Source organism: Myxine glutinosa, unplaced genomic scaffold, assembly GCF_964187855.1.
Source record: "Myxine glutinosa unplaced genomic scaffold, kmMyxGlut1.1 SCAFFOLD_3370, whole genome shotgun sequence".
Classification (NCBI taxonomy): Eukaryota; Metazoa; Chordata; class Myxini; order Myxiniformes; family Myxinidae; genus Myxine; species Myxine glutinosa.
The window spans coordinates 24,752-36,976 of NW_027619462.1; the positions used below are offsets into that span (position 1 = coordinate 24,752).

General features: G+C 45.6%; 1 protein-coding gene across 1 annotated transcript; it reads left to right on the forward strand.

Moving 5' to 3' along the window:
- Positions 1-546: 546 nt before the first annotated feature.
- On the forward strand, positions 547-10,874 carry LOC144889384 (anaphase-promoting complex subunit 1-like; the record flags this gene model as incomplete). The annotated part of the gene is made up of 5 exons (XM_078769605.1): positions 547-564; positions 671-745; positions 850-987; positions 7,013-7,185; positions 10,783-10,874. Coding segments are annotated over exons 1-5 (496 nt in total), but the record flags the coding sequence as incomplete, so codon positions are not given.
- Positions 10,875-12,225: the final 1,351 nt, after the last annotated feature.

Genomic DNA, 12,225 nt, shown 5'->3' on the forward strand with positions numbered 1-12,225 from the left:
TGGTTAGGCCGCCCTCTTGGAAAAACCGAAAAAAATTTGCACCTCTATATCTCCAAAAGTGCTGAACAGAAAAAATTGAGACATGGCTCATTGTAAAGAACTCTCCATGGGGAATAAAATTTGTTAATGATGACGTCATCGGGCACGTGGTTCGGCCGCCATCTTGGAAAAACAGAAAAACTTTGCACCTCCATATCTCTGAAAGTGCTGAATAGAAAAAATTGAGACATGGCTCATTGTAAAGAACTCTCCACGGGGAATAAAATATGTTAACGATGACGTCATCGGTCACGTGGTTCGGCCGCCATATTTGTCCTAAATGGCCGATAAAAAAGTAAATTCCGGCAATTCCTCGGTCTCTGACCGATTTTTCATTTGTTTGTTTGTTTTTTTTGTTTTTTTTCCATAAAGTTTACACACCCACTTCTCATCATCAAATTTGCCCTTTTTTTCATTTTTTTCCTAATGTCCACTCTTATCGAAGGAAAGAATCAGTTTGAGTGATGCTTGCCAAAAGGTATTATGCCTCCATTCAACAATTCAACAATGTCTGCCGCTCTCTTGGTAAACATTTTTGGTAAAACTTGAAAAAATGTTTTAAATAAGATGATTATCGAATTGTATTTACTTGTTTATTTATCTGAAAAGACTCTTTTGTTGATGATCGCAGGATGATGCAGACAGAAGTACTTCACCCGTGTTTGCCCCCAAAAAACCCCGGCCTTCTGAGAGTGGCTCAGATGAGGTGAGCATAGCCAGGGCGTTTTATGCTATTCGGTACTCTGTACCCTCAGCTGACGGAAGAACATTGTTTCCATCACTTTTAATGGTCTTGTGCATTTTACGCAGGATTGGGAGTCTCTCTTGTCCAGCAGCTACCATCAAAGTTTCTCCAGCAACCGTATGGGTAGCTTCCTTGGCTTGGAAGATGCCAAAGAGCCTGGCGTTTCACCGGACACCCGCTCAGAACAACAGTGTCAGCTGGCGGTGAGTACGTGTTCATTATCTTTATCCAGCTTATTATTGTTATGGAAGTCTAAATTGTTATGTTACCTCACATTTATTCAAAGATTTTCGAATTGAGGATTTCCTACACGATATAAGGAGTTGTGCGTGCATCCATCCATATGTGCGTGTGAGTTCCACCCATTGTTTGCCTGACTCCACCCACAATTTCTAAACTAGGGCGCCATTTTACAAACCCTGTAGATTTACCCTTTATACAACATGCATTTTAAAGGCCATTTTCCCCACGAGAGCGGGGGTTAGCCTTGCGGTCCCCATGACAATCTTCTCCATTTTGCCCTATTTTTGTGCATCTCTCCTTGTTAACCCCCTTACCCGCATTTCTTCTTCCACCATCTTTAGCCAAGTCTTTCTCGGTCTTCCCCGTCCTCTACTTCCTTCTACATTCATTTCCATCACTCTTCTCAACCAGTCACTTTCATCCTTCCTCAACACATGACCAAACCATCTCAACCTGTTCCTCTTCACAGCATCAATCACAGGCTCTATTCCCATCATCTTTCGCAATTAATCATTTGTCTTCCTCTCTCTCAACGATACTCCGCACATCCGTCAAACCATTCGCATTTCCACCCTTTCCAACCTTCGTTGCTGCTCTACGTTCATTACCCATGTCTCGCTCCCATAAATCATAGCACTTCTCACACATGCAGCATACACCTTTCCCTTCAGCTTCAACGACACTCCCCTCATCATCAGCACGCCACTCAGTTCCCGAAACTTCTTCCATGCACATCTCACTCCAGCAACCGTTGCCGAGTCTGATCCACCTTCTCCATTCAGCATGTCTCCGAGGTAGCAAAATGTTTTCACACCTTCCAGCTTCACGCCGTCTCCAAGATCCAACTCAACATTTCCTCCATCTGCAGCTCCCTCTGTGCACACCTTACATTTGAATGTAGCTGCCACACTGGTTAATGACCCTCTCAGACCACTACATTTTTGATGAACCCACTCAGCGCACATTGTACATTGAATGGAGTTCACTCCGACACCCTTCCTACACACAGCACAGGGCCACTTCCCAGTTCTTTCCACCTCACCACATGCTTTACCACTTGCCATCACCTTCGTCTTTCCGATATTCACCTTCAGACCTTTTGTCTCCATACATTCCTTCCACTTGTTCATCTTTTCCTTCAGTCCATCCATACTTTCCGCAATCAACACCAGATCATCTGCATACAACAACTCCAACGGTAAACCCTCCTTTACGATCTGAGCCAGCACCTCCATCACAGCTACAAATAGTAGTGGACTTAGTACCGACCCCTGATGCACTTCCACCTTCACCTCAAACTCACCACTGTTCCCGTCCTTTGTCCTTAGAGCTGTGCGCGCTCTTTTGTACATTGCCATCACTGCTCTGATCAACCATTCCTCCACTCCTAACTTCCTCAATGCCCATGTCAATACTTTGCGTGGAACCCTATCGAATGCTTTCTCCAGATCAACAAACCCAAGAAACAACTTCTTCCTCTTCTCCATGTACTTCTCCTACAACTGCCTCACAATGAAAAGCGCGTCTGTCGTTCCTCTTCCTGGCACAAATCCAAACTGCATTTCGTCGATCTTCACTTTCTTCCTTATCCTCCTCTCCAACACCCTTTCCAATACCTTCATTCCATGCTCCAATAACTTTATCGCTCGGTACGAGCCACACTCCAGAGGGTCACCTTTCCCCTTGTATTTAACTAGGACGAGGGTACTCAGTTCCCAATCCACTGGAATGCGGCCTTCTTTCACCACCAGATTACAGATCTCTGTCATTCTCTTCACACCCCCAACTTCCTGCTGCCTTCAACATATCTCCCACAACTCCCGTCGGCCCTCCTGCTTTTCTACCCTTCATTGCTTTTATCGCTTCCTCAACTTCCTTCTCAGTTATCTTCTCTGCCGGTCCTAAAACTTGGTTACTCTCTCTGTTGCCATCCCATTCATTCTCTGTATTCAACAGCATTTCCATATATCTTTTCCATCTTCCTTTAATTCCATATGGGTCGACAACGATTTGTCCCACTTCATCCTTCAAGCAACTCACCCCCATCACATCACACCTCTCTTTCGCTATCTGCTTTGCAATCCTGAATACTGCTTTCTGACCCTCTTCCGAATCCAAGCGTTCTCCGAACATTTTCCTACATGCCTCCTGCGCCTTTGCTACCTCTTTCTTTGCAGCCTTCCTGGCTGCCTTATAACTTTCATGCTCTGCTGTTTCTGCTCCCGTACCCTTCGCCTTCTGCCACTCCTTGAACTTCTTCCTCTTCTCGTCAATCCTCTTTCCAACTTCATCATCCCACCACCATGTTTCATCATCCCACCACCCTTTATAACCCTTTACAATTACCTTTTCTTTCAAGCAGTGCTTTTATCACGTCATGCAGGTTTGGTCACGTCACGCAGGTCACGCAAGTTTGCTATTTCAGACTATTTTTTCTTGAAATTGTGATGGGTTTTTGTGAAGTCGGTGGTAGCATCATAGGAGAGCAGAAAGCGTTACATATTCCGCTGTTACGATGTGGGAATGGCCGTTCTTCTATGACCGTGCTTCGTTCGTGTTCGTTCGTTGGCCGTGCTATGAGCAAGAGGAGGGTGAGAGTAAAGATAATAATAATAATAATAATTCATTTATTTTGTATAGCGCTTTTCCAGAAGCCCAAAGGCGCTTTGACAGAGTGGAAAACATAATGCATAACAATACATGAAAACAACAATTGCAAAAAGACAAGAATCAAGAAAACAAACAGCAGCGATATACGGCATATATATAAGACAAGAATCAAAAAGACAAGACAAGAATCAATAGGGAAATATTTAAAGCAAAAGGAGGGAGAAGGAGAAGAGATAGTCAGGGGTTAAATGCTGTGGGTTGAATGTTGAATGCAGCGTTGAACAGGTGGGTCTTTAGTGATGTTTTGAATGTGGTGAGTGAGGAGGAGTCTCTGATGGTGTGAGGTAGTGAGTTCCAGAGGGTGGGAGCAGCGATGGAGAAGGCCCTGTCCCCCCAGGATCTGAATTTGGTCCGGATGGAGGGGGTCAGGAGGTTGGTACCAGCAGAGCGGAGGTTGCGGGTGGGAGTGTGTCTGGAGAGGAGGTCAGCCAGGTAGGATGGGGCCAGGTTATGGAGGGCTTTGTATGTCAAGAGGAGGATTTTGTACTGGATTCTCTGGGGGATGGGGAGCCAGTGAAGCTTGTAAAGGACGGGGGTGATGTGGTCACGGGTCCGGGAATGAGTGAGTAGACGGGCAGCGGAGTTCTGAATGTATTGGAGTTTATTGGTGATTTTTGAGGGTGAACCATAGAGGAGGCTATTGCAGTAGTCCAGACGGGAGGTGATGAAGGCGTGGATGAGGGTTTCTGCAGCCGTGGAGGAGAGGGATGAGCGGAGACGGGCAATGTTTTTCAGGTGAAAGAAGGCTGACTTTGTGATCTGTTTAGTGTATTTGTCGAAGGAAAGGGTTTGGTCAAAGATGACGCCAAGATTCCGGATGTGAGGGGAGGTGGATACTGGGATACCGTCGATGTTGAGGGCAAAGTTATGGGTGGATTTTGTGAGCGTTTTTGGGCCAATGATGATTATTTCAGATTTATCACAGTTAAGCTTGAGGAAGTTGATTTGAAGCCAGGATTTTATTTCAGTGATGCAGTTTGTCAGGATAGAGTGGGTGTCGGTGGAGACGGACTTGGTGGAGATGAAAAGCTGGATGTCATCGGCGAAGCAGTGGAATTGGAGACCATGACGGCGGATTAAGTGACCGAGCGGGGACAGGTAAAGGATGAAGAGGAGGGGGCCAAGAACTGAACCTTGGGGGACACCTTGGGGGAGGGGAGCAGTGGGGGATTTGCAGTTATTGATGGAGATGAACTGGCATCTGTCAGAGAGGTATGATTTAATCCAAGAGAGGGCAGTGCCGGTGACGTTAAAGGTGGATTCAAGTCGGGTGAGGAGGATAGTGTGATCGATGGTGTCAAAGGCAGCGCTGAGGTCGAGGAGGACGAGAATGTTGAGGTTGCCAGCGTCAGAGGAGAGGAGAAGGTCGTTGGTGATTTTGAGGAGAGCAGTTTCAGTACTGTGGTTGGAGCGGAATCCGGATTGGAATGTTTCATACAAGTTATTGGCAGAGAGATGATGTTTGAGTTGAGTGGCTACAGCGCGTTCCAAAACTTTTGACAGAAAGGGTAGGTTGGAGATGGGTCTGAAGTTGTTTAGGGTGTCAGGGTTTAGACCAGGTTTTTTTAGAATGGGGGTAACAGCAGCAATTTTGAGGGAAGGTGGGACGATGCCTGTAGACAGGGAGGAGTTTATTGTTGCAATGATAAGTGGAGAGAGAGCAGGGAGGGAGGCTTTGACAAAGCTGGAGGGGATGGGGTCAAGAGTGCAGGTGGCAGTTTTCATTCCTATGAGGAGTTCAGAGAGGTCAGTAGGAGAGATTGGGGAGAACCGAGACAGGGGATGGCAGGACAAGGGGGGGCAGGTGGTTGGAGGGGGAGCGGGTGCGGCGGTGGTCAAGCTGTTGTAGATGTTGTCAATTTTGCGTTGGAAGAAAGAGAGGAAGGAGATGCAGTTGTCTACTGTGAATGACTGGGTGGTGGTGTTCAGGGGGCGGAGGAGTTTGTTTATTGTCGAGAAGAGTGCTTTTGGGTTTCCGGAGCCAGAGTGGATAATTTGAGAGTAGTAGGCAGAGCGGGCGCGGGAGAGGGCATCTTTGTAGTGTTGTATGTGGTCCTTGTAGGCTTGGGAGTGAACTGTGAGACCCGTTTTATTGCGGAGTCTTTCAAGTTGGCGAGCACGAGTTTTCATCAGGTGGAGTTCAGGGGTAAACCAGGGAGCAGAATGGGTGAAAGAAACTGTTTTGGTTTTTACAGGCGCAAGCTGGTCAAGGCAGGAGGAGAGAGTGTGGTTGTAGTAGTCAGTGAGGTCGGAAGGGGTGTGGAGGTCAATGAAGGGAGAAGTGGACATTTTTTCAGAGAGGGTGGATGAGAATGAGGTAGGTGAAAGAGCGTTTAGCTTACGGAAGTTGATTGTGCGATAATGCCTTGGTGTTGGGGCGGGGATGTTGATGGTCAGAGTGATGGCTAAGTGGTCAGAGAGGGTGAGGTCGGAGCCATAGAGATGGTGCAAATTTAATCCAGTGGAGCAGACAAGGTCCAAAATGTGACCACGGATATGGGTAGGAAAGTCGACATGTTGAGTGAGGTTAAAGCAGGTGAGTAAATCAGTGAAGTCAGTGGTTATTGTGGAGTCAGTGGAGTCCATGTGGATATTGAAATCACCAAGGAGGAGGATTGAGGGGGAGAGGGAACATAGCTGGGTCAGAAAGTAGGAGAAGTCAGACAGGAATGATGGGTGGGGTTTGGGAGGGCGGTAGACGACAGCCATGACTGACTGCGTGTGACCAGAGAGTTTTAAAGCCAGGTGTTCAAATGATGGAGCAGATGAGATGGAGATGAGGTTGGTCTTGATGTCTTGACGGTGGATAACGGCAATTCCACCACCTCGGCCCTCCGAGCGTGGTTTATTGACGTAGGAATATCCATTGGGTGTGGTGAGGTTGAGTGTGTAGTAGTCCAGAGGTTGTTGCCAGGTTTCGGTGAGACAGAGAAAGTCCAGTTTGTTATCCAGGATGTATTCGTTCAGGATGAGGCATTTATTGTTGAGGGACCGGGTGTTGAACAGGGTGAGCTTGATGTTGTTTTGAACAGCAGGGATGAATTCAGGTGATTTAGCCAGGGTTCGTAGGCAAGAGGTGCGATCGTGTGGGTTGCTGTGACCAGGTGCGCTGGGACGAAGAGTGAGAGTGCGCTGAGCCGACCAGAGGACGGGGATGGAGTGACCTGATTGCAAATAAACAAACTTGCGACCGGAGCCACGGTGAATGTACCTGGGTCGTCGGAGGAGTCCATTTGATTTGATGGCAGAGATGCATGATGCATGATGGACAACTTTGGAAGCTGCCCTCATTTCCCATTTACTTGTCTTACTTAGACTGAAGTCCCTTGCTTTCGACGTCCTTTGCCCCCAATCTCGACCACACCCCTCTACACCTGCTTGCCGACGATACTTCTTGCTCTGCACGTGGTGTATGAAGATGCCAAGCTGGACACTGCACTAGCCGAAAAAGGCCACACCCTTGGCACACTCCTCTACTATTTAACTAGGTCGGCCAGTATTTAATTTGATTGATCTGGTCTTGGTGAATGATGTATGTACAATGTTCAGCAGTTTAAAAAATTTAAGTTATTTTATAGCAAAAAAAATCAATTGCACCCTTTTTGGTAACGACAGAAACATCTTATTAATTTTAGTGTGGAAGGTTCAGTAATGGCATGTGCTTCCTAGGTTATTTAGTTGTTTGTTACACTCGCCAGATGAAAGGGTATTGCATTTGAGGCAGTTTGTCTATTTGTCTCTGTTTGTCCGCACAGAATAAGTATGCTTTTCTCTGCAACGGTTGGTCCGATTGACAGGAAACTTTCACCATAGGTGCACCTCCACCTGTAGAATTTTTAAAAAATGATAAGTATGACGTCATAGGTCACGTGGTATGGGTGCCATCTTGGAAAAACCAAAAAAAATTGCACCTCTATATCTCCGAAAGCGCTGCTTAGAAAAAATGGAGACATGCCTCATTGTAAAGAACTCCATGGGGAATAACATATGTTAATGATGATGTCATAGGTGGCTCCATTCTGATGTCATAATTCGACAAGTATAAAACTTCATCCAATCGAGATGAAATTTCTTGAGCATTATCTAGGGATAAATTGGTGGAGAGAAAACCAATAATGACATCATTGGTCACGTGGTTCGGCCGCCATATTTGTTTGAACACAAAAGCCTTAGAAACCACTAAAAACCATTTTTCTCCGAAACTTCTAAACAGATATGCTCCTAGTATATGTAATGAGGTAAAACATTACATGCATGATCGCATACCCATGACGAACAAAAGGTTCCGTGACCATGACGTCATAGGGTCACATGGTTTGGCGGCTAGGATTCTTTTGAAGATTAAAACTTTAAAAGGCCACTCCTCCAGAACGGCTGAACAGATCTAACGGAAACTTCACACATATGTTCCCCATGCCTTGCGTATACCATGCTGCCGTTGAATAAGTCATACGTCACATGGATTGGCAGCTATATTGGATTCAACAAAAATCTTTTTAAAATATATCTCTCTTGAACCGTTTCATTGATCGATGTGAAACATCAAAGTAATGTAGTGGTCAGAAAGCGGAACACGTGTTTGACATTTCAACATGATTGGTCTTACGTTCTGGCAGCCAGTAGTTGTTATTGTTTGAAGAAGAAGAAACTCCACTATATTTATCTTCTCCAGCCATGTGAGTTTTAAATATATCGATTAATTATGTCCTGTTTGTCAGTGGCATCCTGTCTATTAATTATGTATGTCTATTAATTATGTACTATCGAATGTACCTTTCGATAAATATCGGAAAAACGAAGGTGATGGCAAGTGGTAAAGCATGTGGTGAGGTGGAAAGAACTGGGAAGTGGCCGTGTGCTGTGTGCAGGAAGGGTGTTGGAGTGAACTCCATTCAATGTACAATGTGCGCTGAGTGGGTTCATCAAAAATGTAGTGGTTTGAGAGGGTCATTAACCAGTGTGGCAGCTACATTCAAGTGTAGGGTGTGCACAGAGGGAGCTGCAGATGGAGGAAATGTTGAGTTGGATCTTGGAGATGGCATGAAGCTGGAAGGTGTGAAAACATTTTGCTACCTCGGAGACATGCTGAATGGAGAAGGTGGATCAGACTCTGCAACGGTTGCTCGAGTGAGACGTGCATGGAAGAAGTTTCGGGAACTGAGTGGCGGGCTGACGAGGAGTGGAGTGTCGTTGAAGCTGAAGGGAAAGGTGTATGCTGCATGTGTGAGAAGTGTTATAATTTTTGGGAGCGAGACATGGGCAATGAATGTAGAGCAGCAACGAAGGCTGGAAATGGTGGAAATGCGAATGGTTCGGTGGATGTGCGGAGTATCGTTGAGAGAGAGGAAGACAAATGATGAATTGCGAAAGATGATGGGAATAGAGCCTGTGATGGATGCTGTGAAGAGAAACAGGGTGAGATGGTTTGGTCATGTGTTGAGGAAGGATGAAAGTGACTGGTTGAGAAGAGTGATGGAAATGAATGTAGAAGGAAGTAGAGGATGGGGAAGACCGAGAAAGACTTGGCTAAAGATGGTGGAAGAAGAAATGCGGGCAAGGGGGTTAACAAGGGGAGATGTAGAAAATAGGGCAAAATGAAGAAGATTGTCATGGGGTCCGCAAGGCTAACCCCCACTCTAGCAGGGAAAATGGCCTTAAAATGCTTGTTGTTGTGTTGTGTGAATGTACCTTTCGACACTTTGGACTACTGAGACCCATTGGACCTTTGAAGAACCTTTAATACCCATCAAGACCCATCAGACAACACAACAACAACAGGCATTTTAAGGCCATTTTCCCTGCTAGAGCGGGGGTTGAAAGAGAAACAAACTGTTTCTCTTCACAGCATCCATCACAGCCTCTATTCCCATCATCTTTCGCAATCATCACCCATAAGACCACCAAGAAAGACCCCAACATACCCTGAAGATCCTTAAATACAATGAAGAAGCAGAGGACTCCAATTACCCAAAATACCCTGAGAACCCAAAAGAGCCATATGACCCTGTTGACCCAAAAGACTCCGAGGATGCAAAAGACCCTGGGGACTCAAAATACCCTGAGGACATCCTCATTTAAAAAAAAAAAAAAATTTTAAATGCAATAATAATTCGGTTTTATAAAGAGGATGTAATGTGTCACGCATGTCTGAGGAAAGTGGGGTTGTACAAAATAATGAAAGAATGTACAAAAACACCCCACAAAATACACCTCACAACCACGTCCTGGCGAGGGTGTGCAATCTCTGATTGCTCTTTCTTCCTTTGATTTTTTTTTTACTCCTTTCTTTACCCCTGTGTTTGTCTGTTTGTCTGTCTGTAAGCAGGATATCCCAAAACATTGTGGATGGATTCGGCCGAAATTTGGTTGCAGGTTGTTTGTGTGTGAAGGACGAAATGGTTAGATTTTGGTGAAGATCTGGATCCGGAAACTAGAATTTTAAGTGATTCTTCACCATTTCGAGACAGGGCCAAAAACGATAGCACGATATTTCACTATAGCCCGATATTTCAAAATGTTATGGATGTGTTTGGTTGAAACTTGGTGGATGAGTTGGGTAGGTGACAAGAACATGCTGATTCGATTTTAGTTCAGGTACGGATGCAGATTCAGCCCATCAGTGGGATACAAAATGTAAACTGGTCAGCAACCTGGCAGAGGTATGTGGTCGACCTGGGAAGAACGTTCTATTTGAGTATCCTGCTTCGGAGTGGCGACCCTGAAAACAGGATTGTGCCCCATTGCCAGTGGAAAAGTGACTCGGCAGCCCTGTGCGTCTGAAGACGCAAAAGTACTTCTTCTTGCGAGGCCTTAAATTTATTTTGCAGTCGATGAAACATTCCTCGTTTTCATGTGAATTTGACTGGTGAGACTTATTTCTCGTCTTCAATGTCCTAATATCCACAAAGTATCGCATTTCCTTTGACAATGTGGATAATGATCAGCTTTTTGGTGCAGGTGAGGAAGGGAGTTCAAAGTGAACTCAAGGAAAATTATGTGGCCATGGGAAACCTGTGTATTGCTGTTATTTGGACTGAAGAAGAAGCTTCAGACATATTAACGAGCTCATTTAATTTCAATTGCAGACGCCTCAAGCTGGAAGCTTATTGCCAGCATTATCTTTGTGACCAGCCCTGCTTGGTGGAGACCTTCAAACATGTTCCAGCCCCAAATGAAGGTATGGTTTACCTTTTCTCTTTCAGGGTTATTTGTGCAGCTCTGAGGATTGATTTCTGTGCCCCTGAAGGCCGGGGACAATTATTTTTTCAGTTGCTTCTCCATTTGTGTGTCCGTTCACCTGCTATCGTTTTTATATTACCATGATAAATTGTGAAGCACTTAAAGGATCTCAACCAAACTGGGTGAAATTGTGGACTGTAATACAAAGATGACCTGATTGTAATTTTGGGTTGAAAATGTTGAAGGTCTGAGGTCATGTGGCCTTTCATTTAAAATCTTTATTACCGATATAATTTTGAACCACTGAAGGGATTTCAACCAAACTTCATACAACTTTTTTTTTTTTGTATACAGAATCGAGGCTCGTGAAAGAGATAATATTTATCACACAAACATCAAACAGACAAACAAAATATATAAAAACGGGAGCAGTACACAAGATGGGGAAAGAAGGGGAGGCACACAAACACAACATTTGAGAGCAGGGACATCGGGAGATCTGTGGGAGGGAGAGGGCTTGGGGGGGAGGAGGCGTGGGAAGGGGGGGGGGGGGGGAAGGAGGTGGGAGAAGTATAAAACACAAGGACACTGCAAGGACCTCCAGGAAAGAAGTTGGTATTTCAAAAAGTGGATTTGGGGTGAAATTTGCGGGGATAGAAAAGATCAAGGTTTTGGATGGGGGAAGATAAGAGATGGTGGTGAACTGCTGTTTTAAAGACCTGGAGGGAGAAGTGGGATTGAAGAGAGTGAGGGTGTTTGTTCCAGAGGCGGGAGGAAAGAGGAATGAAGGAGTGAAGGTGAGCAGAGAGTCTTGATTTTGGCAGTTTAACCATAAGAGGGATGCAGGCAGATCTTGTGCGACCTGTCGGAATATTTGGGGGACAGAGCCCAGAGAGAGCTGGGGAGCAAGGCCGGAGAGGAGTCGGTAGAAGACGGAAAGACCACCAACCTGCCTGCGGTGAGTAAGTGAAAAGCCCTCGGAGTTAGCTTCATCGCGGGAGATTCCAATGAGTCTGAACGCTTTGGATTCAACAGCATGAAGACGAGCTAGGTGTGAGGCAGGAGCACCAGCCCAGAGGGAAGAGCAGTATTCCAATGAGCTGCGGATGAAAGCCTTGTATGTGGTGAGGAGCTCAGGTGTGCCAAGGAAGGACTTTGCACGACGGAGGATGCCCAGTCGGCGACTGGCTTTGGAGGCCAGATTTGAAATCTGGTTTTCCCAGGAAAGATCATGGCAGATAGTGAGACCCAAAAGCTTGAGTGACAACTTCTTGGAGAGGGTTATTCAGAAAGTGGATGGGAGGGTTGTCCAGTCGGTCTTTTTGGAGAGACATCGTAAGAGTGTGAGA